Source organism: Apis laboriosa, unplaced genomic scaffold (assembly GCF_014066325.1).
Source record: "Apis laboriosa isolate Shangri-la unplaced genomic scaffold, ASM1406632v1 scaffold38_cov145, whole genome shotgun sequence".
NCBI classification, from domain to species: domain Eukaryota; kingdom Metazoa; phylum Arthropoda; class Insecta; order Hymenoptera; family Apidae; genus Apis; species Apis laboriosa.
The window spans coordinates 2,499,746-2,525,908 of record NW_025223092.1 but is presented as its reverse complement, the minus strand read 5'-3'; the positions used below and the strand labels follow the sequence as shown (position 1 = coordinate 2,525,908).

The window sequence follows — 26,163 nt, the reverse complement described above, 5'->3', positions numbered from 1 at the left end:
TAACTTCGACACGCGGTTGTAAATATTTTTCCACGCCCGATAAGACGATATTTCTGCCCGAGAAATAATACAAGATTTATCGACGTCGCCCCGTTTTTCCAATCCCCGTTTGCCCGAGGAACGGAAGTGTACAATGTACACTTTCCGTTAAATCGCGCTAACGTTGTTTTTTTTTGTCCCGTGGATTTAAAGGTTTTCAACGGAAAACGTGGGAAACGTACCGATCGAGACGATTAGGGAGGGGAGCGATCGCGCATGCGCATGGATTAGGTTGCGAAATTAATCGAACGTCACGTATATATATAATTCGTTGTTGCGGATTTGTCCAACGATTTATCAGTCGGTAAATCAGATTGGTTAGATAAAGTTTTTATTTATCATTGCTGTGGACACAAGGGACTTTTATCTGATCCATTTTATCTGATTAACTTTGACACGATTTTAATAGACGATTGACTTTTTACGAAAATAATTTTTAATTGTTCATTTATTTTTGAAATATCATAAATATATTTCACGTGGAGGAGGAGTGGATTAATTGTAGAATATATTTATTATAATGATAAAATCACTAATAATTATTAAATTATTATTCAATAGTGTAATTTTCATTCTCGTTCTTGTTTTCCTCGCGTAAATAGAATTTGATTACGGAAATTAGATATTGGGTGGTCCCGATAATTACAAAGAACGGCCAAATCCCTTGCTCGAGTTTCACGATTACAAATTAGGATGGAATTAATTAGCGTTGAACAGACGAGGCTCGCGTGCGTGGAATAGTTTGTTTCTCGGCCGGACAGGAATCTCGATTAGTGTCAACGGTGCAAAGATACCGATCTAGATGGGATATTCACGATATTAGCCTCGTTTGGGATAATTGAAAAATTAGGCCCGCCTATACGTATTTTAACGATGATTTTAAACTTCGATGCACGTTTCGTTAACCCCTTCAGGTTCCAAAGATAAAATCGGTTGTTGGCATTTGAATAATTCAAAAGTTCCCTCGTAGATTGTATCTCGTCTGACGACGACATGACGGGAGAAGAACTTGATAATCCATTTTAATTGATTTTATATTCGTCTGATTCATCGTCTTGTTTGTCATTTTTATATCGATTTATAATCCGATAATTAAAACGAAGTGTTTTAATAAAATTTGAAGTTAAAAGGAAAACTTGACGAGTTCAATTTCTAATTTGTTTTTTTCTTAAAATTAATAAAATTAGAAAACGTGATTTTTTAAAATTGACGTAAAGCCTCTGTGATCTTACGATATTTTGAATTTTCTTTTTCTTTTTCACTAGATTTTTGGAAAATTTGAAAAACATTCTAAGAACATTTATGAATCTCTTTACACGTATGTAATTTTTTGTTCGATCGAATGTTTAAAATATTCCAGATGGTAATTCAAATTTTGAGGAATAAAATTTCAGGAGTGAAATTTCAGTTGGAAGTGTCAAGGATGGTTAAAAAAAACATTAAAGCTCCCCCTAGATTATGCGCTTTGTGGAAAATGATACATTTTTTGGAGCTTTCAGGTGTCCAACTTAAGCAAATTTCACTCGAAATTTACCCCTTGTGAATTATTACAGAGGCACGATAGCATGTTACAAAGAAATGTGTTAGATTAACATAATAGCACGTTGAAGAAATATGTCGGAATTTTTACTTAAAAGGTAACACAGATGTTCCATATGATTTTCGTACAAATTTCGCTCCAACGTTTCATGGTTAAAAATAACGCGAAACTGTCGTTTAAATAGAACAATGAAATTTAAAAAAGAAAAATGTAGGGAAGGAAGTGTTAATGATTTTGTTTTCAACGTGATATTAAATTATACTTATCGAATTAATAATCTCTCTAAATACGTATCCATTGAATATTCGATTTAAATTTATTTATTATACCTGACTCGATAAAAAAAATTATTGTTCTTACTTGTTTGTTTCATATTTTTCAAATTTTAATCAAATCACCGATTCGTATTTATACGTTATTTCAATTTTATTCGACACATTTTATATATATATATATACTTCCAATTTTTCTCCCAATTTCCAAATGTACAAATCAAAAATAAATTTCTCCTCGTTCTAAGTAATTTTCCTAATCGCGAGGAAATAAAGTACGATTGAAAGATAAAAAAAAAGAAATTTCCAAATCTATAAATCAAAAATAAATTTCTCCTCGTCTTAAGTCTTAATTTTCTTAATCGTGAGGAAATAAAGTACGATTGAAAGATAAAAAAAAAAATTTCCAAATCTACAAATCAAAATTAAATTTCTCCTCGTCCTAAGTAATTTTCCTAATCGCGAGGAAATAAAACATTTGATTGAAAGATAAAAAAAAAAAAGAAATTTCCAAATCTACAAATCAAAATTAAATTTCTCCTCGTTCTAAGTAATTTTTCTAATCGCGAGGAAATAAAGTACGATTGAAAGATAAAAAAGAAAAGAAAAAAATTCCATATCTTTTCTATATATTCTAGAAAAATTGAAACAGAAGTTAGAGGAGAAGAGGAAGGAGGAGGAGAGATTGAAGGAAGACGCGATCGACAGAACGAGCCCGTTCATGATAGATAACAAGTGGTACAAACGATTGACCGATTACATTATTCAAATTCCACCACCGACGCGCGCGTTCAAGAGGAAAATCTTGATGATGAAGAACGCGCCGCCATACGTGCTTCACAAAGAGCTCACCAAGGCGAAGAAAGAGCTTCGCGACTGGCAGGAGCGTGCGATCGCGAAGAAATTGAGCACCTGGACCGTGCAGCAGAAGCTGTTGGCGCCGCCTGTGAAGGTGCTGAAGGAGGTGCTGGATGAGGACGAGAAATCGATTAAATCGGACGATCTGAGGGAGAAAGAGCCTTCTTACATTGCAAAAAGAACTGTAGAGAAGAAGGTGAGGCCATCGAAAAAACTGGAACCGACTAAGGAGGAGCTCGAGGAGAAGAAGAAACAGGAACAGATGGAAATGTGGAATTTAATGAAGCAGAAAGTGTCGAAGTTCGATGTAATGAAGAAGTGGTTCTATCCGCGGATATCGGCCATCCTCGTGCAGGAGATGAAGAAGGCAGCCGAGGAAAAGCCGAAGGAATAGAACGAGGGATGGAATTTCGATCGATTAGATGTTTAAAAAAAATCGATATTTTTCATAATCGTTTTGAAAATCGAACGGGTAAATTCATCGAAGGAAAAAAAAAAAAAAAAAAAAAAAGAAAGAACGTATCCAGTGTTTCTTCGATCGAAAATCGTGGAAATGATGCAGCTTCTACGACGTTCCTTCTCGAATTTATCCTTGAAAATTTAATAAAAGAAAAAAAGAAGAAAGGAATATTTAAAAAAAAGCTTCTTCGATTTCAAGAATAAATGTATCAGAGAGATTAGAAAAAGGATAATCCAACGAATTATTTCTTCTTGGTAACAAAGTCACAAAGCTTCCAAATCTTTTCGATATTTTGGAAATATTTGGATACTTCGTGAGAATATTATACAAAAGAAAGATTATACAGTTTCAGAAATTGTAAGATAGGAAACTATTAGATAGAGCAAGAAAGTTAGATCAGAATATCCGATTCTTCTTTGAAGTTACAAAAATCTATATAACGTTCAAATGAGACATCTTGACAATATCTTGGAGATGTAACAAAAAGTGTCTGAAGAAATTGAAAGGGCAGCTGTATGAAAAAGAGCAAAGAGACGATATCTAAAGATACTTCCTTAGAACTTTCGAAGATGTTAGCTTCATATAGCTCACGTATTCCTTTCATATTTTGATGATATCTCAGATATATCTCTTATAAAAATACAGTAAAAAGTAATCCCAGAAATTGAAGAGGCATACGCAAAAAAAAAAAAAAAAAAAAAAATATACATTTTTAAATAATTCAAAAGAATAATTCGCAAATATTTTAGAAATCGAAAAATAAAAAATCTTAATCTTCTCCATTGATCTGAAAAAAACACCCTCGATCCTCATCGAAGAAACACAAGCGTCGTAAGTAGATCCATCGCTGCATCTCTCCTCGAGAAAAGGATCACGTGGAAGAGTTTGTTCGTGATATTCCCCTCGGTGTCCAACCAAGGCAAACAATCTCGTCGAAAACTTTTCCCTTTCCTTGGCGCATGCATCGTCGAGCAGGAGCCAGAAAGTGTCCCTTTCTTCGAAAGTCGCTTGCACGACGTGAAGAAACGTTTTTTCTTACGTCGAAAATTCATTCCTCCCTTGGTAACAGCATCAAATCCTGCTTAGAAACAGGTGGTTCTAACGCGGTTGGCAAAGCAAGAAGTTGTCGGCGAGGCAAAATGGAGAGAGGAAAAAAGGGGAAAGGGGATGGAAACGCGATGGCTCGGCTTCGTTTTTCGCTCGAGATCTCGAAGGGGGCACGCGGCAGCTTTCCATTTATTGGCGGAGTTTAAGCGAGGGAACGTTCTTCCGAAGTTGGGCAAAAGCATGACGAGCCGGAAAACACGGTACGATAATCCGTCTGGAATTTCCTTGGATGAATGACGAACTTATGACGAGCAGTTTGGAGAAAGTTTTTAGCATCCCCTCGTCGTCTCTTCACGGAGCCAATACGTCTCGTCTCGATGGAGGATATTGTGCTCGGCTCTTGGAAGAAGTTGGCAGTTTCTCCCGAACGGGGAAAGAAGGAGTATGGGATTAATTAATAGCGATCGAAGGAATGAAAACTTGGAGGTTGAAGGATGACAGGTATGATTTCTTGCGTTTCTTTCTTCGTGTGTTAGTTCAAAAATAGAAGGAGAGGTTATTATTGTCTTTTGTAAATGATATAATTGGTTTATATCATTTTTTTTTTTTTTTGAGAGAAGATTCTTAATTTTTTTAATGAAAAGCTATTGATTCTTTTGTGTCCATGGAAGGCATGCTTTGAAACAAATTCAAACATACGGTGATGTTTAAAGTTTTTTTTCTATTAGTTTTTTCATACGTAATTCATTTTCGAGAAAAATATTATTATAATATTAATGATTATTTTTTTTAGGAATGAAAGTTTTTAGAAATTTTTTTCGATATTCTTTTGGTAATTGCTTCTATAAATTTTAATTATACAACAATACAAATAGAAATCAATAGAAATTTATAGTTTGAATATTTAACCATTTGTGATGTGATTACAATAGAGTGTCAATGTTATAACTTTATAATACGATTTATGAAAACGATTCGTTATCAAAATCTGTTATTAATGTTCTACATATAGGATATATTAACTAATGCATTTCTAATGCACTAGTTAACATTCACACAAAGACACGTGAATACGAATGCTAATTATCCGTGGATGCTAGCGCCAACTATAGTCAGTTTTCAGAAATTGGCCTCAATTATACGTCTAGAATATTCTTATATACAAATATATACAAAATTTTTTGATACACTCAACATAAACTTCTCATGGTATACTAATTAAAAATCATTTTCTTATAATTAATTACTGCATATATAATTATTCTATAATAACTTAAATAAAAAATATTATACTTTTCTCGGAATATCATTATCATAAAAAAAAAAAAAATGATTTTTTTCTCAGAAAGTTTCATCAAATTGGAACCAAAGAATCACTGGAAACAAATCGCGCGTATTTTGGCCATTCATCGAGATGATGCTCTTCTGATTAATTATGCATGCCTGGGATGATAGTTGCGCATCGATGCAAAGTGGCCACGTAATTTGCGGCTTCCGGTTGAAAGCCTAAGTGCCAGTTAACTTGCTGCCCATTCTCGAATCGTCTGTCACGGAGAATTTGGGACAATTGATACGCGATTAATAACTTTTCTCGTTGGAGATTCTATATAAAGTCACGTATATTCAAACAAATTTTTTACGCGGATAATATTTGTCGAAATATTTATCGATTTTGAATTTTTACTCTTAATTGATTGAATATATTTATATATTTTTATAGATTGTTATTGATCGATCGAAATTTCTTTTAATTTTAATTTTCTTTTAATTTTTCTTTAAATTTCTTTTAATTAAGCTTTTTTTTATTCCTTGATGTTTTTCTTTTTGATAATATTTCGAATATATTTGCTAAAAGAAATATATGGGGATAAATGGGGAAATTTATATGAGATTTTAATTGTAATGAAATTATCGGTTTTTATACTTGATAAGATACTTTATATTTATTAAAGAAAATAATATTATATATATATATATATTTAAATGTATTATAATAATAAATAATTAATATTAAATTTTTTATATAATGGAATATCTATAATCAATATCTAAAAAACTTTTTACAGAATTAACATTTCTCGAATTGGAACGATAAATATTAGCAAGGTAAGTGATTTTACAAGATTTTATTTTGTACCATCGCTTGTTAATACATAATTTTCAAATTTCAAGAGACACGTTCCACTTTTGTTCCTTTCGTTATCCATCATTTATCCACCATCGATAACTTGACGGATATTCGAGCTCGATCGATTTAAATCGGGACAGGACTCTTTACACGTGTAATACATACACATGTGCATATTTCATCCTCAAATAACATCGCCTCAAACGCGGCCCATTAACCCAAAAAGCCATTGATTCGATCAGAATTAACCTTTGAGCTAGTGAACACGGAAATTAGCAGCTGATACAATACTTCGAATGTTCGAGCCATAAAGCCGTTTCGATGGCCACGGTGGTTGTATCGCCCTGTAAACAGCCTGTGGTGGAGGGAATCCTGGGGAAACTCGGTGTACACTCGATCTCCCTCATTCGAATTTCAATTTCGCTGGCTTATCAAGCCGAGTCGTGAAAAAAGGAGGGAGAGAGAGAGAGAAAAAACGAGAGAAACAATCGGAATCCTTTTTTTTCCCCTCGACGATGCGTTCAGTCGAGAACGAGGAAGTCACACAAACTGGACGGTACATAACGCTCGTGTGCATTAGCTGATGAGAGCAATGGTTTATTTCAGGATTTTCGCATAGGGGTCGTCGTTGGGAGGAAGGAGAGACAAGAGAAAGTGGAAAAGTTTTCTCATTCTTGTATACGTGTGATTTCTGATGATCAGTCGGGATACGATTTTTGCTCGAAACGAGTTATTTTCCATTATTGCCAACTTTGGCCAAAGCAAATATTGGCCAAGGGAATTTTGAGGAAAATGTAAAGGTTACAGTATTATATTTATTCTGGAATTTATAATAATCAATTTGTTACATTTTTTCAGCATTGATTTCACTTGGATATTAAAATTTGACAATTTAGAGACCAAATGTAGAAAGGATACTTTATTAAAATACCATCTTCTTTGTGTTATACAGTGTCTACAGTTTTTAAATGTAAAATATAAGAAGACAATTATCAATACTTTTGAGACGACAGAATTTATTTTAGAGTTTAATTTAATTGTAAAACATCTTTCAACTTTTATCATTGAAATTAATAGAAAGAGCAACGTTCATCTTATTTTGTTAAGAATTTTACTCAAACGAGATTTTACACATTCGAGCATGAGGAAGACGATTATTACTTATTGCAAGTGCCTTTTGTAGCCAGTATAATACGATTCAACTCGATCACGGTTTCGTCGATATTTAGTCATAAAGGTTCCAGAGGGAGTATAATAAAAACGGGAGAAGAACTTTTGAAACTTTTGAAACGGCTAGCCGTGACGAGTGACTGATCTAAAGGACGTGATTGACGAACCGATGAAAAATAAGCGTAAAAATATTTCGATATTTCGCATGCGGTTGCGGATTTGGTTTATACCGCAGTGACGGGTATTTGGATTTTCCAAGGGGGAATTATCCAGAATCCACGGTTGTTAAAGTTTAAACCAATGCATATGTACGTGCGTCAAGCTATCGATTTCTTTGCGAATTAACTTCGTATGAAATTCATTGGCCTTTGCTTTTACTTTTATGAGAGGATTGCACAAGTTCAAGGATGAAATTTGAAAATTTATCTTGCGACACGTAAAAAGTAAAAGAGTTATAAAGAATTATTACTTGAAATATCTACTAATTTTTATTCATTATTATTCACTTACTTTATTATTTATTGATTTTTTAAAAAATAAACTCAACATGATACAAGATTTTTATATGTAAAGATATATAATATATATTATTTTATGCCAATTTTAAATTACATTTACAACTTTTCATATCACTTTTGTATGTAAAACATAACTTTAAGAAGAATTAAAAGACGAGTCAATTTAAAAAATCTCGAATAATTTCGAAAAAAAATCGCAAATTTTTCGATATACATCCTATCCTTTCATTAAAACTATATTGATATCGCGTAGTATTCGAAATAAATTGGGCATATATCTAACGTAAAAATTGCTCGAAAGTTTCAGCAATTAGAGAGGCAACCTTTTGTGTCGATTTTCCTGTAATTTTCGAGGATAAAGAATCGACCGCGATTCGGTTTCGGACAATTCGATTTATGATTAAAGCCAGGATCGATAAACAGAAATTATTTTCCGCGAGATCTCGATCGAACGCGGATCGAGGAATTATTCTGTATTCACCGGAAATGGCGCGATAATTTCTGCGATTATCGGCAACCCGCGAATGTTAAACGGCGTAGAGACATTTTGCGTAATTTTATGCGTCCATGGTTATTATTCCTGTATTAATTATGGGTTATGTGACTATTTCGAAATTTCTTATTTAACTTAATGGGAAGAGAATTGGGTGATTCGTTATTTTCTTTGTTTAAATAACAGGAATGATGAGGATTTTGAATTGGATTCTTCTTTTTTTTTTTTTTTTTTTTTTCTCGTGTTTGCACGCATTCAAATGAAGTTTATTTACGGATCGTTCCAAGAAATGAGAAATGGAATTGAGAAATAGAGGCGGTTACCTCGGATTTTATTTTAGACTTCTTTCTGTTCGTTGTATTTAATATTGAATTGTATGTAGGCTTTAACGAGTGGACATTTTCGAGCCATATACTTTATTTTAGATTTATTTTGTATTTTCCTTTCTGTTCATAAATGCATAACTCATTCTCAGTTTATGATAATAGAATTCATTATTTATTGGAATTATATATAATGTCATAATTTCATGTAGTTGTAGTTGAATTACCAATTATCAATTTATAATAATATTAATCAATTTAGAATTATTTATTTATATAACGAAAGTGATTGATTATTATTTATTTATATGTTGCTCAAAATTAAAGATTAAAGATCATTTTTCTTGAATATTCGTAAGAACCATTAAAAACGTTATTTACTAAATTTACTAGATTTTGTATCTCATAGATTCTGATTATGACTGATAAAGCAAAAGATAAATGCTGAAAGATTAATACTATCATTACCAGAAAATCTGAAATGAATTTTTCAGAAATCTTTCTTAAGATATAATATAAAAGAAAATATAATAAAAAGTATAATTCGAAAAATATCATTTAGAAGGTATATAGAAAGAAATATAGGGGAAATTTCTATTATAAGAATCATATATTAAACTTGTGTCCCGCTAAAAGGAACGATTTTTAATATCTCCTCTCATGACATATCGGGGTATTAAAGTTGGAGGAGGAAATCTTTCATCGTGGGAAGCGTGACGCGAATGCAACTTCACGCTTGCAAGCAACGAACCTCAATAATGTGAAACGATCGATTCGTTAAGACAGAATGATTGCATCAGCGGTTCTTGATGAAGCAAGTATTAGCAAAGAATTGAGAAGCCTTGATTGCAATCTTCTGTCGGCCTCCTCCCCTCCTCTGCACCCCCACCCCTTTCTCGGGTCACTTTTACAGATTGCTGAGTACAAGGGTTCGTGGTTTTACGGCTCGATCGGAAAAATTATCGACAGAAACAAACAGATTTTTCATATCGAGTTTTCATTTTTCGATGCTTTCTTTGAAGGCAGATGGAAGCGATCCTCTTCTTCTCAATTTGAAAGAAGATTCGATTCTGAATGATGTGTGTACAAACAGTAAAAGAAAAATGCAATTAATTAAATAAGTTACAATTTAAATTAAAATTATCGACAGGAACAAACAGGTTTTTCGTTTCGAGTTTCTTCTTCTCGATTTTAAAGAAGATTCGATTATGAATGATATGTGCACAAACAGTAAAAAAAAAATTGTTAAATTTTGTTTACAATTGAAGCTAATTGAAGATTTCATAAATATGAATCTTTTGGTTTAATTTTAGAAGATTCTAAGTATTATAAAATTTTAATATGAACATTTTGCAAGACAATATCGCTGTTTGATTTATAGAAAAAAGATCACGAAGAGCGTTGCAAAGAAAATCAAGTAATTTCACTTGATAACAGTTTGAGATGATTAATTGATTACGTGCAAAATTCACTGTTGTGCTAATTCAACATTTTCGTCGGGACATGGAAAGGTAATTGGGATAAGAAATGTCTTAATTACCACCCTCCATTGAAATTCGCTTAACTACCATCGCCCGTTCCGGGCCGACAAAAAAGAAATCGATCCGATCCAGCGTTTCTGCAGATATTAGAGGAAAGGATAGAAACCTTGGAATAAATGGTTTTTATAAAAACGATCGATTCATCAAAAAATATATTCTGCCTAGAAAAATGTAAATATCATTTTAATATCGAAATCAATATAAAGTTCCAATTCCTTTCTCCTTTCTTTTCGAAATCTATCTTCTGTAAGATGATTTTACATAGAAAAATTCACCCCTTTGAATGATCCATGTAACGCTCTGCACATAACCGCAAAACAAACTTTCATTAAAATTTTCGAGTTGAAAAACATCTAATCTGGAAAATGAAACGTGAAAGTTCCAATTCCTTTCTTTTCGAAATCTATCTTCGTAAGTTGGTGCCAAAATTTACATCGAAAAATTCCACCCCTTTGAATGATCCATATAACGCTCTGCACATAACCGCAAAACAAACTTTCATTGAAATTTTCGAGTTGAAAAACATCTAATCTGGAAGATGAAACGTGGTTAAATTTTATTTATTATCCGTGAATGCAGAGCATCCTTTTTTTTTTTCAACCAGCTTTCTTTGATTTTTAAGCGAATTAAATAAACGAAACGCAAGAAAGAAAAACATAATACACGCATATACCGAGCTCACTTCAGAACTCGTAGAACGACAAAATGGCTACGTTCAGGCACAAAGGCGGTTCGAGAGGGCAGCCACGCGTTTCATCCACGAGTTTGATCGGACTCTGTTACCCCCCCACTCCCTCCCCCTCCCCTCGTGCTCGGTAACTAACTTCCATTTATGCTCGATTCACACGTAAAGAGGATCTTCCACGCGAGAAAGGAGGGAAATGCCGCTGGAGGGCGCTCGCACGTGTGAATCTTCTCAGTCGAATTCTCGGCTTGTTTGTCGAAACAAGGCAAATATCGTTCCGGCCGGAACTTTATTCGCTTCGTGAATTCATGAATCTTTCAACACTTGCCGCCTCTCTTCGCTTCACGGTGAAACGGTCGGCGTGCAAGCAAGCTACAGACACGACGAATTATCGCGCCGCTCTTTGACCTCGACAGAGCCACGGAACAGGGGGAAAAGGTTAAAGAGGTGTTGGATTTTTCTCAGGATTGCGTTTCTTCTGTTAAATCAGGTTAGATACGTACGAAGGGAACGTATTTTTGATTTGTCGTATTATATTATATTTACTTTCAGTTTTTATTTTATTTCAATTGGATTCGTATTCTTATTCGAATAAGACGACGATTGATTTCATTGATCGATGAGTAGAGTTGTGGAATTCACGACGAGTTTACTTTTCTCATGATTATTTCACGTATTTTATTATTATGTTGAAACGAATATTAAATTGTTTAAAAATTAATATTAAATTAAATTATTAAATTAATATTAAATTGTTAAAAAAGATAGCATCTCGTTCTAGGCAAAGATAAATATTTAAGAAACCAAATTCTTGTATGTTACTTTATCTCTACGTTGACAAATAACACAGTGAAACATTTTTATTTTATCTAATATTTAATTTGTTAAATTGAATATTCCTTAAATTTGTTTCACGAAGGAATGATAGAGCGAATTAAAATATTTGAACGTTAATTTCGACGAGAGGAAAGATTGCTCCGCAAGAAAAAAGTGATCCACTTAAAGAATGAGATTTAATTCCACCGCTTATCGTTACTTTTATCCCTCAGATCAGCCGCAATGGAGATAAGAAAGGTGTACGTGAAAACTCGTGCCGAATTTGGCAAGCAATGCATCTTCAGTATTCGGGAACCGACAATGGACGCCGAGATATCGCCGAAGCCGTCCGAGATGAGCGCCTTCATCTTGAAGAGCGAGCGCGACATCGAGGTGCAACATTCCGCCCAATTCGCGTTGCATCAGGTTAGATCGAATTTGTTAATATTGAAATATATCAACGTTTCGAGAGGGATCTTTGTCGCAGAATTTCTTTTTCTCTTTCGACAATCGGTAATCGGATATGATATCGTTTGTAGCATATCGTGAGACTGTTAACGAATCTCCTGTTTGAAAGGATTTGTCGAAGGCTTAAACGAGACGCTTTGGCTATAGAGATAGAGTGAGATAGAGAGATAGAGTGGTTAATGAGATGAATCTGTTTGTATTCGATTTCTTTCAGGTATTTTTGATTTTTTTTTTCTGGCAATATTTCTGAATATTTGTTATTTGGAATGAAAAGAGATGGAGAGGAGGAGTGATAGATTGTTTAAGTATGGAAAAATATGGAAAATGTGGGGAAAACGAGGAATTTAAAACATGATTTCGATTCTTTTCAATAATGGAAAGGGTTTTTATTTTTTTCTTAGTAAAATCGAATGAATGATTGTATGTGTGTAGGTGTGATCAATTAAACGTTTGATTTATCAAAAATGTATTGTTATTGAAATTATGATTTTTAAAAATAAGAGTAAGAGTATTTTCTCTCGTGCAAGTATAAATTAATTATGCTTCTTTTCGATCTTATTAGAAGAATTATAAAATTTCTCGCGTAGAAAATTTATATAATAACGCACGAAGGAAAAAATAATGAAAATACGATAAAAATTCTAGAAATAATTATTTATAGTATTCACGTTTTCTTCATTTTCGTAAACTAAGGAACTTGTTTAGAACAAAAATAAACTTGTTTTATTTCTCAACGATCTCATCTCACTTTAACGAAGTTTGACAACAAATATGGCGACCAAATAATTGCCTTATAAAGAAAGGATTAAGATTAATATAGAGAAAAAATAGAATAAATATTTTATTATTTCTTTATCAAATAAAATTTCGATAATAATAAATTTGCAAAAAATAACCTTCACCAAAATCGTTTCCTCGATTAATTTATTCAATTTCATTTCCACGTAGGTCAAGAACGATCGAGATAAAGCTCGACAATGTAAGCTCGAAAAGCTCACGAAACTCCAACGATATCAGATATCTTTTGTACTTGTTTCTCAGCGGATTAGATAACTTCATATTCTTTGTTCTCTCGAAGAAACGAAAATAACTATAATAAAAAAAAAAAAAAAAAGGAAAAAGAAAGCCTAAGATTCGAGGAAGCGTGAAAATTGGAGAAGCAATTTGTCCGTTACTTGTAAAAAAAAATTTCATACAAGGAAGTTTATTTATTTCGAAAACTGTGGTATCTGTTGCGATAACAAAAGCAGTATCAACTTGTTGAAAGCATTCAGACTGATACCAAAAGCATGGAAAACTTTGTTACTTGATGCATTTAATTCCAAGATTACTGCTTTTTCGATATTTTGTAAAATTGCAGATAGTAGATATTTCAAAAAGGAATAAACAAAATAATATAAAGGTTCAATTATATTCATTTTAATCGAATGTATTCGAATTGTTGATATATTTTATCTCTTTAGTTTTTCAGTGAAATTTTAATATGATATGATCTGGAATTTTAATATTTCGTATATATCGATATATATATATATATATAACTTGGTAAATTTATATATCACAAATTTTTATTTCATTCGTATATTGTGAACGATAAGATTGTCTCAAAAATTATTACATTGTATAAATTTACAATTTCTTCGAATTTTTTAACATCTTTCATTATTTATTAATATATATTTTCATCAATTCCTTCCTTTATCTTTAAGAATAATTATCACATCATTTCACTTTTAATTCGATAAGCTTTTGACGAAGAAAAAAAAGAAAATTTTTCACGATACTCCAACGAAATTCTACGTTCAATTCAATATATAACTTGGTAAATTTATATATCACAAATTTTTACTTCATTCATATATTGTGAATATGATAAGATTGTCTCAATTATTATTGTATAAATTTACAATCTCTTCGAAACATTTTTTATCGTTTATTAACATATATTAACATATATCTTCATCAATTGCTTCCTTTATTTTTAAGAACAATTATCACATCATTTCACTTTTAATTCGATAAACTTTCGACGAAGAAAAAAAAGAAAATTTTTCACGATACTCCAATGAAATTCTACGTTCAATTCAAATTCTCCAATTTTACCGAACGTATTAATAATTCCAAACTTTTGGTCGATACCGTGCATTAATAACCAATATCGAAAAGCACACGATAATCGTTATCTGGACACGTCGGAAATCGTATTATCGCATACCGATTAACATAACAAGCGCGAACCGGATAATTTACCCATTAACAACCTATCGAACCTCCTATGGGATGCGCGTGGAATATCAATTGGATCGAACTTGAAACGAATTTTTCGCGCTAGAAAATCCGTGGAAAAGGAAAAAAAAAAAATTGTAAACATAAATTATTAAATGACTCCTAGAGAATCCCTCATCGTTCAAAATTTTAGATTCAAACGGACGTGAAGATGTCGAAGAATACGGGGATGTTTCATTTCGAGGGTGGATGGCCGAAGGACATCAATCCAAGGGACGAGGAGACCACGTCCAGATTTCGCAGAAGGGTTGAGAAGGACGACAATTGGGCACCGAAACTGCTTCCCATGTTCGAGGTAAAGATTCAATTCCAATATTTTCTTTTAAATTTCGATTCAATTCAATCAATCTTTGCCACGAAGATTTCCAAAATTAGTTAGCTGAAAATAGTAGCTTCTTGGAAATTTAAGATTCTTGGAATTTAAGGCTATTTAAATTTGATCGAAGGCGTTAGATTAAATTTTTTCGTAGGTCATGGAGCACGCTATTCTTCAGAACGGTACAGTGAACATTCACCAGCATTATTTCGACGACATGATACCAACGCCCTTGGCACAGACCTACAGCTTCAGGTGAGTGGCGTTAAAATTGAAATTAAATCCAATTTCAACTTCAACTTCTCCTCTACACGGACTTTTCGCGCTGAACGAATCGCTCTTTCGATGAAAAAAAAGAAAAAATCTTATAATTATTATCATCATCATCCTTTTAACAGATGTTTATCATTTCTCTATGTCCTTTTAACGAACAAAAAATTTGTATCCTATCCATTCTAATTACTCGAGTAAAAAAAAAAAAAATCAAAATTCATTATATGAATTTAATATAATATAATATAAATATATATATATAATATAAATTATAATTTTTCGAAATAAAATTCATCGACAAATCATTCCTCGAATTGATCTCGATCAATTTGCGAGGGTGGCGCGGGTTTATCTGGAGCTGTTTGTCATCCAGACCGTCCGTGCCAGAAACGCAAAGATGGTTTCTCCCGCGAGATGATCACTCTGGAAATCGCTTTTCAGAACCGTGAACGTGTACAGAGATCCAGATATACCAAGGAGGCCGGTGACGAATATTTCTTGGTCAGCTGATACGTCGAACAGATTGGCGGTATCGTATTGTTTCTTGACCTACGGGAGGGACATAGATTACAGTAAAACGGTGTACATCTGGCACGTCGGTAGGTAGAAGAAAAGTAAGATTGTAGTACATTCTCGTTTACATCATTTTCGACAAGGGACGATATATAATACGAGCTTAATTTAACGATTTAAGAAATATCACAACAATTTCGTTATTCATTTTTAATTATTTATTATTTTTTATATTTCGTTAATTATTTTTTTTACAAGAAGAAAAGATGATAAAATTTCAGATTTGTTTCCAAGATTATTTGAATATATATTTTTATATATCAGTTTTCTAGATAGGTTTGAAAAAGTAGCCTCTTAAAATTCACTGATAAATTTATTTATTGTCAATATATATTTATTTATTGTGAATATATATTTTTATATATTTTTTCTAGATAGGTTTTCTAGATAGGTTTGAAAAAGTAGCCTCTTAAAATTCACTGATAAATTTATTTATTGTCAATATCAGAGAAATTATTTCTCTGAATATATTTTTCCTTCAAATTAACTGGCTCAAATTGTCATATTAGACATGATTGATTGTCAGAATAATAGTATTAAATTACTATATAATTAAACTCAATATTACACTTAATTAATATTGAACTTTCGCTCAATTATTATTATTATATACTTTCGATAAAAATTACTTCTCAAACACGACACGTTCGAAATAATTAAATTTCCGCAAGAGAAACCATAATATCGCGTGTATTTACAAAGAAAGGATCATTTCTAACAATTCACCCGAATACCGGTGAATACTCGAAAGAAAAATAGTGAGGAGGACGGGAGAAACTTCCATTCACAAACATCGCCATAATCGCGATGAAAGGTAGTGTATATAACGCGCATAAAAGTCACCAACCAACCGACGTCTCTCGGTGGCTTAAAATCCAACACGATCGCACGCAAAAGAGACTCGTCACGCGGATGATGAATGAATTGATGAAAATCACTCTCGTGGCCATCCAGATTCCACCCCTCCCCCCTCCCCCCCTCCTCTCTCTCCCTTCCTTCTTTCTCTTCTCCATCTTGTATCGCATAATCCGGATTACGAAATATCGCCCACACGCGCATTTTACGAGCAGAGAATCCCACCGAGCCTTACATGGGCCTGGAGCCTTTCTCCCCGTGCGTCTGTTGCGAATACAGTCCAAGGGATCTCTCCATCCTTGCCAGCAGCCATATATCAGGCCAAGTCAACAGCTGGGACACCAGGACCGGGAACAAGCCTGTTCAAAGCTCTCATCCGAGATACAGTCACAGGTAAGCGGCGGAAAAGAGGATACGCGATACTTCGTCAGACTTTTGAATGAAATATTTTCTTTCTTTCTTTCTTCGAGGTTTTATATAGCACGTCATATCCGTGTGATTTTTTCGTTTCGAATATATAAATTTCTATCGCGTTAAATGTTTATTGTTTCTTATTAAAGTATTGAATTATTTACGTGGAAAGGTATAAGATTTGGTTTAGGAGATATTGTAAACTTTGGATTGTTTTTTTTTTGGGGGGGAGAGGGATTATTCAATCGTTAAATTCGTATTGGATTAACGATATTTGGATTCGATCTTACATTGGTTGAAAATATTCAACGAATATTGAATCAGAAATTGTTTTAAAGTATTCCCTGATAATTTCCCCTCGTGCTCGAACAGATTTTAATCTTCAGAGAATCCTTTATTTCAAAGTCTTTAATATCGAGGAATTTCTTTGTTTATCCGTTAAACCAGTGTAACGTCGTCCGCAGGATGTTTCCCGTAGCTTTCATTTTGCTTCGTGTTGATACACGTGTATATACATAGGTCGCCTTTATTGAGCTTTTCTTGTAGTTTTGGGGTTTGAAGATAGAGGGAGAGGAAGGGATCGTTGTTTCGAAAATTCGATACGATTCGTGGACATGGAGATTCATACTGGAAAAGAATATCGAAATATTCAAATACGGAGAAATTATACCCTTTTAATTCCAATTTTGAGATAAAATTCTCGTATCCTACAAGTTTCAAATTCAAATATAATTTTTCAATAAGAAAAGACATTTTTAAAAAATATATATATATATATACATTTTTAATTCTTTTAATTCCAATTTTGAGAAAAAATTCTCGTATCCTACAAATTTCAAATTCAAATATAATTTTTCAATAAGAAAAGATATTTTTAAAAAATATATATATATATATATTTTTAATTCCTCTTTTAATTCCAATTTTGAGATAAAATTCTCGTATCATCCTACAAGTTTCAAAATATAATTTTTCAATAAGAAAAGGCATTTTTAAAAAATATATATATATACATTTTTAATTCCTTTTTTAATTAATTTTGAGATAAAATTCTCGTATCCTACAAGTTTCAAATTCAAATATAATTTTTCAATAAGAAGAGACATTTTTAAAATATATATACATATACATCTTGTATATTCCAATCACTTTTTCACAAAACCCAAAAATATAAATCACTTATTTATTCTATCTGTTCATTTTGGAATATTTTATTCCCTTTCCCCTTTAAAATCTCTTTCTAACTTCACCCAAAACAAAGAAAAAAAAAATATATCTATTATCCACGTTTCAAAGATCGTTGCATCCTTCTCGTTCCCCATTTCGACCGTGTTAAGAATAAGTCGATCGCCCATTTTCCAGGGACATAGCGAACAAAGTGAAATGGATACCGTCCAAGACCAACACGGAATTTTTCTCCACGTCGTACGACGGTTGCGCGATGTGGTGGGACACGCGTTTCCTGAAGCAGCCTACCGAAGTTCTGATACTCGATCTGGAGGATCCGAACCATCCTCAAATAAACAGGGCGATCGGTATCTCGAGCGTGAATTACTTGGCGATGGTAGGCACCAAGTTTATGTTCGGATTGGACAACGGTATTATCATATCCGGGTCGAGGAAGGCGAGGACGAGCGCGGAGAAGCTCGCTGTTAGATTCGACGCTCACACAGAGTTGGTGAAAGCCGTCGATCGAAGTACCTTCACGCCGTCCCTGTTCCTGTCCGTGGGCGACTGGAGGGTACGGATATGGATGGAAGACACAAGGGAAGAGGGCCTGATTTCCGCTCGGTACGTATGCTCCCTTCTTGCTCCACCTTCAATTTGTTTCACCCTTCCATTCGATTACGGATGAAAGATTCGATTAAGATGTCGACATTTCTGTGAAAAATGCTTTAAGCTTTTAAATTGAATTATTAGTTCTAGATAAGTTGATCGTAAGTGTAGAATTATTGTACCGAAAAATTGATAAATGAGATATCGATCTCATCAGGAAATTATATATCGTAATTTATAATTTATAATTTATCGTAATTTGTAATTTATAATTATAATGTATCGAGTTCAGAGATACGTGATTCAATCTTTTGAAATTGATATCGCGATGAATAAGACGTGGACATTTCTGTGAAAACTTTAAGTTTTTTGAACTGAAGTTTTTTGAATTGAAATTATTAGTTCTCGATACGTAGATAAATGTAGAATTATTGCACCGAAAAATGGATGAATTGAACGAATGAGATATCGATCACATCAATTATATATCATAATTTATAATATTGTAAATTGATATCGCGATGAATAAGACGTGGACATTTCTGTGAAAAATGCTTTAAGTTTTTAGATTGAATTATTATTATTATTATTAATTATTATTATTATTATTATTAGTTCTAGATAAGTTGATCGTAAGTGTAGAATTATTGTACCGAAAAATTGATAAATGAGATATCGATCTCATCAGGAAATTATATATCGTAATTTATAATTGTAAATCGAGTTCACGTAATTCAATCTTTTGAAATTGATATCGCGACGAATAAGACGTGGATATTTCTGTGAAAAATGCTTGTATGCTTTAGTAAGTTTTTAGATTGAAATTATTAGTTCTCGATACGTAGATAAATGTAGAATTATTGCACCGAAAAATGGATGAATTGAACGAATGAGATATCGATCTCATCAGGAAATTATATATCGTAATTTATTATAATTCGTAAATCGAGTTACGTAATTCAATCTTTTGAAATTGATATCGCGATAAATGAAAAGATTATCAATATACAAGAAAGTATGATTATTTAAACGTTATTTACAGATTAATAAAGGTTCGTTTCGTTTTTCTCTTTTCTGTTATTTCAATAAGATTGAGAGTTTACGCTCGATATTTCAACATTATCGAAAATAATTTAATTTGTACATTGTTGGTTCAAAGTTTCCAGGTTCATCCAACGGACGGGTGTTGGAGCAAGACCAGATCCTCCTGTTTCTACGTAACGACCGACGACGGGAAGATGATTGTGTACGACATTCTGCAATCCATTCGAAATCCGATTTTTGAACTGCAGTTAAGCCACAATAAGCTCAATTGCATCGTACCCTCCGAAGAAGAGCCCGTTGTCGCTATTGGGAGTTATACGGGGAAAGTATATCTCGTCGAACCAGGTGAATTCTTTACCACGTTCAGCAGAAGGGACAGGACTTTCTTCTCGGAAGTAGGCTTTCAATCGTTATTCAAATAAGTGTATTTTGAAAGAAATTTATTAAATTGTGAATCGTTGTGAATAATTGTGAAAAATTACATGAGTTTCTTCTTACGAAATGCAAAATTAAATTAACTTTTACAAATTCATTTTGTAAAGATATATTATTAAATTTATATATCGTATGTATATATTATCAATCACACAAATTTAGAGATAATTTCTGTTACAAATATTGTGAAATGTATTTATTGTTATTATTAATAATCTCATTATTAAATTGGGAAAAAGATTGGGAAAAAATCTTTAATCTCAAAGATATTTCTTTGTTCCGTTAGTTTCTGGAGAGGTGTTCGAAACTGACAAAGGGGGTGGATATACGATTAAAAGAAATCAAATTGATGCTGGCGGTTAGAGAGGAGCACGAGGAGGAGGAGAAAAAGAAATTGAAGGAAAGAGTTAAGAAGAAGGAGAGAGACGCGAGGATGACGCAGGAGAAGAACGCGAAAATGATAAAAGATCGGGAAAAGGTTGTAAAGGACAGGAAAAAGGTACGGGACTTCGATACTCCGGAAATTATAGAAGCTGAAAGAAAATACTTTGAAATTGTGGAGAAAGTAAGAGTCAATGTTTCTTACATTATTACATTCTTCCTCGAATTATTTTGAATTTTTCTTCTTCTATAAGAAATTTTAAATCGAGATTATAATTAATACCAATTTTCCTTTAAAATATCTATAAAATAATATTTTATTGTAATTTAATATAACAATATACCGATCTGTACATTCATACGAATACACTTTTTTTTATAGAGATTTATCTATTGAATTCCAATTAATTTAAATTTGCTTGGTTTGCTGACAGAGACAGGCAAAGTGAAGAAATTTTAAATCGAGATTATAATTAATACCAATTATTAGATCCCATAAGTGACATCATTGTCTTTTAAGAAAACCAAAAATATCTTCTAATTTTTCTTTTCCATAATTTTCCATAAGTGATATCATTGTCTTCTAAGAAAACTAAAAATATCTTCTAATTTTCCTTTAAAATATCTATAAATACTTAATTGTAATTTAATATAACAATTTATACGAATGCACTTTTTTTTATAGAAATTTATCTATTAAATTCCAATTAATTTAAATTTGCTTGGTTTTATGACAGAGACAGGCAAAGTAGAAAAATTTTAAATCGAGATTATAATTAATACCAATTATTAGATCCCATAAGTGACATTATTGTCTTCTAAGAAAACTAAAAATATCTTCTAATTTTCCTTTTCCATAATTTTCCATAAGTGATATCATTGTCTTCTAAGAAAACCAAAAATATCTTCTAATTTTCCTTTAAAATATCTATAAATACTTAATTGTAATTTAATATAACAATTCATACGAATGCACTTTTTTTTATAGAGATTTATCTATTAAATTCCAATTAATTTAAATTTGCTTGGTTTTATAACAGAGACAGGCAAAGTAGAAAAATTTTAAATCAAGATTATTTATTAATTAATACTAATTATTAGATCCTATAAGTGACATCATTGTCTTCTAAGAAAACCAAAAATATCTTCCAATTTAAAATATCTATAAATTAATACTTAATTGTAATTTAATATAACAATATACCGATCTGTACATTCATACGAATGCACTTTTTTTATATTTTAAATTATTTATATTTTAATTCAATTTAACCAAAGTTTCAGTTTATTACAAATTAATTCTTACGCGACCATCGTGCAAAGAATGCGTGGAAAAATATTATTAAAAATTAGACTTATCCATCGAATTCCAATTAATTTAAATTTTCTTGACTTGATGACAGAGACAGGTAAAATGGATAGAGCTGCCTTATTTTATCCAACATAAAAAACATAATTCGACGAATATACGATAAATAAGCATTTTTGTATACAAAAAGTTTTTATCGTTTACATCGGTATTACAGGAAATGGAGCGGTACGCGGACGATGATCCTGACATCATCCCGTTCGCCGTGTCGATGCAAGTGAAGAAAACTGACAAGAGGCGGAAACCGTCTGAACCGGTGATCCAGGTCGCTGAAAAATCGGAAATATTGAAACGAGAGGTATTGAAGACTCGAAGGGAAAAGTCCATAAAGAAGACGATCAAGAAGAAGCCGGCATCCATAGCGAAAGTACCTTCTAAAATAACCGATGTGCTCATTAAGAAGGAGTTGGAGAAGATAATACCCGAGAAGCATGAGAAGAAGGTGGAGAAGGTGAAACCGAAGACGATGAAACTGAAATTGCCGGATCCTTGCAAGGACGTGATTTGCAAGCCGAAAGTGTGCTGCATGAAACGGGGGGTGAGAGTGAGGAGGAAAAAGAAAGTGAAGAAGGAAGAAACCGAGGCTGCTAAATGGAAGCGTAAGAGGGAAAAGTTGATTATTATGAAAATACAGGCACCGCCTACGGAGTTCAAAGAAGATGTGAGAAGAGCCAAGGAGGAGATCAAGGAGGCTCAAAGCAAGAAAAAGTATCCTAAGATATACGAGAAGAAAAGGTAAGATCAATGTAAAAAAGTGGTTTGAAAATTAGGTAAGACTTTTGAACATTTTAGAGACTATTCTTTGAATAGTTGAATAGGAAAATATTTTGATTATTGAGTATATATTTTAAAGAAATGGTTCAGCTTGGTGTTAGTTAAAGATTAGAATTGATATACGTAAGGAGAAATTGAAGAGACGTATTTTTCAATGGTATTTGAAAACTGAATGAAGTTTTCTATCAAAGATAAGTACACTTGAAATTATGTTACATCAAACATGTTCATCTTATCATTTCTTTTTTTTTTGATCAAAACAAGGAATATATATTTCAAAATTAGTCGAGAGTCTTTTTGATAACTTGATTATCATTTCTGAAAGAAGACTTGTGTTAGAATAGTCTAAACTTATCAAAGCTTATTTATTTTTTTTTTCTTGATCAAAATATTATAGTTGCTTGCAAAATATAGGAATATATATTTCAAAATTAGCCTTTTTGATAACTTGATTATTATTTCTGAAAGAAGACTTGTGTTAGAATAATCTAAGCTTATCAAAGCTTATTTATTTTTTTTTCTTGATCAAAATATTATAGTTGCTTGCAAAATATAAGAATATATATTTCAAAATTAGTCGCATGCATCGAGAGTCTTTTTTGATAACTTGATTATCATTTCTGATAATACGAAAGTTGGGTGAAAACTTTTTTGATCGAGAAAAGAATTTATTTAATCGATATCAGTTTTCTACACGAGGAGAGGAGAATTTGAATTTTTGGTTCACTGGTATTAAGTTCAAATGATTCGACAATACGTGATGCTTAGCCTTTTTTGTTATGCATAGTCTGTAATTTGAATTGGTGATTCAAGAAAAACTTTCATTTATTCTCCCAAGAAAGATCAAGAAGCCTGATCTTGGGAAAAAAGTTAATCGAAATTTCTTCATCCTGTTCTATCGTGCTTTATATAGACGATAGTGCCGCGGAATTGTAGGGTATGCAGGAAAACATCAATTTACAATTTTCTTTCATTTTTCTTTCAAGTCAAAGGTAGATTAATCTTTTTATCCCGGATGTAATCGTGTTCTATTTGGTCAGAACATTTTATCTGTCAGCTTGGAGAAGCTTTATTTCATTCGAAACATATTCGTAAACAAATTTTATACATACGATGAATTTGTAAACTAGCAAAGACTATTATATACAAAGCAGGATTTAATATAATATTTAATTATTCATGCAAGAGAAAATTAATATACATTTTCCAATCAATCATTATACAACTATAACATTTCTAGATTTATTATTTATTTTATTTTTTATTATGCAAATTTTATTTCAATCATCATTTCAAACACACTAAATCTTAAAAATTTAAATCAATAATCTAAAGTCGATTTATCAATACCGAACAAAAGGTATAATTTATATATATATATATTTACGTTAAAAGTGATAAGTGAAACGATTTATATTCAATTATTTATAAAAAATGTGAAAAAGAAGTACAAATTTCGTCATCAAAATCTATTCAAAAAATAGAGAAAATCACATCGTTGAAGTCACTTTTTGATCCATCTCGATATCTTAATCCGTTGCTGAGATATTAAGATTCGAAGTTTCTGCAGCGCTTAATGCAATGCAGAGATTATGAATGAGCTTGGAATCTAGGGTTTCCTAGAAATGCGTACTATGTTTTTCCAAGAATTACGTCTGTCGCTTGTCTGGAGTTTGGAATAGATCAATGAGACGAGGTAGGAATGAGAGATCCGAATAAACAATAAGGAAGGAGATATTAAACGATTAAAAAATTACCTTTTTCTTTACACGACGATATCTCGGGAACCGGAAGTCGTATCGGGATAAACAAAAAAGCATTTTAAAGGGGAAGATTCCACGCTTTCAATGATCTCTCATTGATCAACCGGAAGTAATTATCTTCGAAGTTATAGCGATTCAAATTTTTTCCAATTTTAATAGAGTTTGATCCGGTTTAAGGCAAATGATCGAAAATTATCTTCTCTTTACACGATGATATCTCGAGAACCGGAAATCGTATCGACGTAAACGAAAAAGAGTTTTAAAGGGCAAGGTTCCGCGTTTCTAATGATCGTTCGTTCGTTGTCCGGAAATCATTATCTTCGAAGTTGTAGCGATTCAAATATTTCCGAATTTTAATAGCGTATTCCTGCCAGAATACAAGGCAAGAGTACGTCTATTAAAATTAGAATTACATTGTTAATCTTTAATATTACGAAATCGATTCAATCGCAAAACATAACGTTTCAATTATTCTTAAAATCCAGGAAACTTCCATTGGAGATAATCAAGAAGGAAGAGGAAGAAGTAGACGAAGAGGAAGTGTACGAGGAGTTATCGGAAGAAATATTGACGAAAATAAAGAAAAAGGTGAAGCAAGCCGCTCGGCACCCTTGCTTCCCCGGCATTGGTAAAACCGCCGAGGAATTATACGAAGATATTATTGGTGTTCCTTTCCCTGAGATTGTCGAGAAAAGGATCAGTGAGGATTCTATACTCGAGTATTTACGCGCGAAGAAGAGAATTTATCCACGAATCTCTGAATTCTTCGGCAATACCGAATAAATTGAACGTTCGTTCGTATCCAAGTGGAAAAATATCAAGCAACACGGGCAGAAAGGGAAAGAAAAAGAAGAAAAAAAAAAAAAAAAAAATACGTAATCGATCGTGGAATTTTTCCCAAAACGATTATCCACGAGGAGATTAGACATTAGCCATCAGTAATTTTAAGTTTTAGATTTAATCTTTAATAATAATAATAATAGACGCTTGTGAAACGATGTAGATTTCCATTTAACGATTTCACCTAGCTACATTAGATGGTTTGCAGCTCGTTAATAAACCGTGTAATTTAAAGCGACGGTTTCTTTTGTACCGTGTAATTTATTTTGCCCTGTGTGGAACCCGCGCCAACTAGCTCGGCCAGGTTCCACTTTGCCAGATATTTATCGCGTTACGTTTTGTTCCTCAAGAATTTGAATTAAATTCCTCGCGATTTTACCCCCCTCCCCGCTGTAGACATTAAAATTGTGGGAGAACATAGGAGGGGATAATTTTGTACTTTTGTTTTTACTTTTCGAAAAACGTCGAAACGTTGCATCATCATCGTGTCTTACGTTATCGATATAGACGATCGATAATTAAGGGAACGACATGTTAGATTTACATGTATATATATAATTGTTAGAATTTTATAAACTGTATCCGTCGGCTTGCACAAAATAAAATTAAAAAAAAAAAAATTGGACACGATTGTTTGTATCTGGTAATTTTTATTAATTACGATTTAAGAGCTTAATCGTATAAATCGTAGTGCAACATTGATTTCGGA

General features: G+C 32.4%; 3 protein-coding genes across 6 annotated transcripts in view; 2 read left to right on the top strand and 1 right to left on the bottom strand.

Annotated features, from left to right (window-relative positions):
- Nucleotides 1–3,103, top strand: part of LOC122715542 (dynein intermediate chain 3, ciliary-like) — a 62,921-nt gene extending 59,818 nt beyond the window's left edge. For all 3 annotated transcript variants that reach the window (XM_043937811.1, XM_043937810.1, XM_043937812.1), the window contains one exon: nucleotides 2,490–3,103. In XM_043937811.1, coding sequence (XP_043793746.1) covers nucleotides 2,490–3,103 — 614 coding nt within the window. The remainder of the gene's footprint in view (nucleotides 1–2,489) is intronic.
- The window catches only part of LOC122715543 (furin-like protease 1), a 297,202-nt gene that overhangs the window by 61,834 nt on the left and 209,205 nt on the right, over nucleotides 1–26,163 (bottom strand). The window lies entirely within an intron of this gene.
- On the top strand, nucleotides 4,582–25,897 carry LOC122715547 (dynein axonemal intermediate chain 2-like). Its single transcript, XM_043937817.1, is given in 13 exon segments — nucleotides 4,582–4,647; nucleotides 4,649–4,702; nucleotides 7,788–7,795; nucleotides 12,124–12,316; nucleotides 14,778–14,939; nucleotides 15,115–15,215; nucleotides 15,675–15,832; nucleotides 16,877–17,054; nucleotides 18,435–18,863; nucleotides 20,008–20,287; nucleotides 20,614–20,892; nucleotides 22,235–22,812; nucleotides 25,100–25,897. Coding segments are annotated over 13 exon segments (2,772 nt in total). The 5' UTR covers nucleotides 4,582–4,593; the 3' UTR covers nucleotides 25,398–25,897.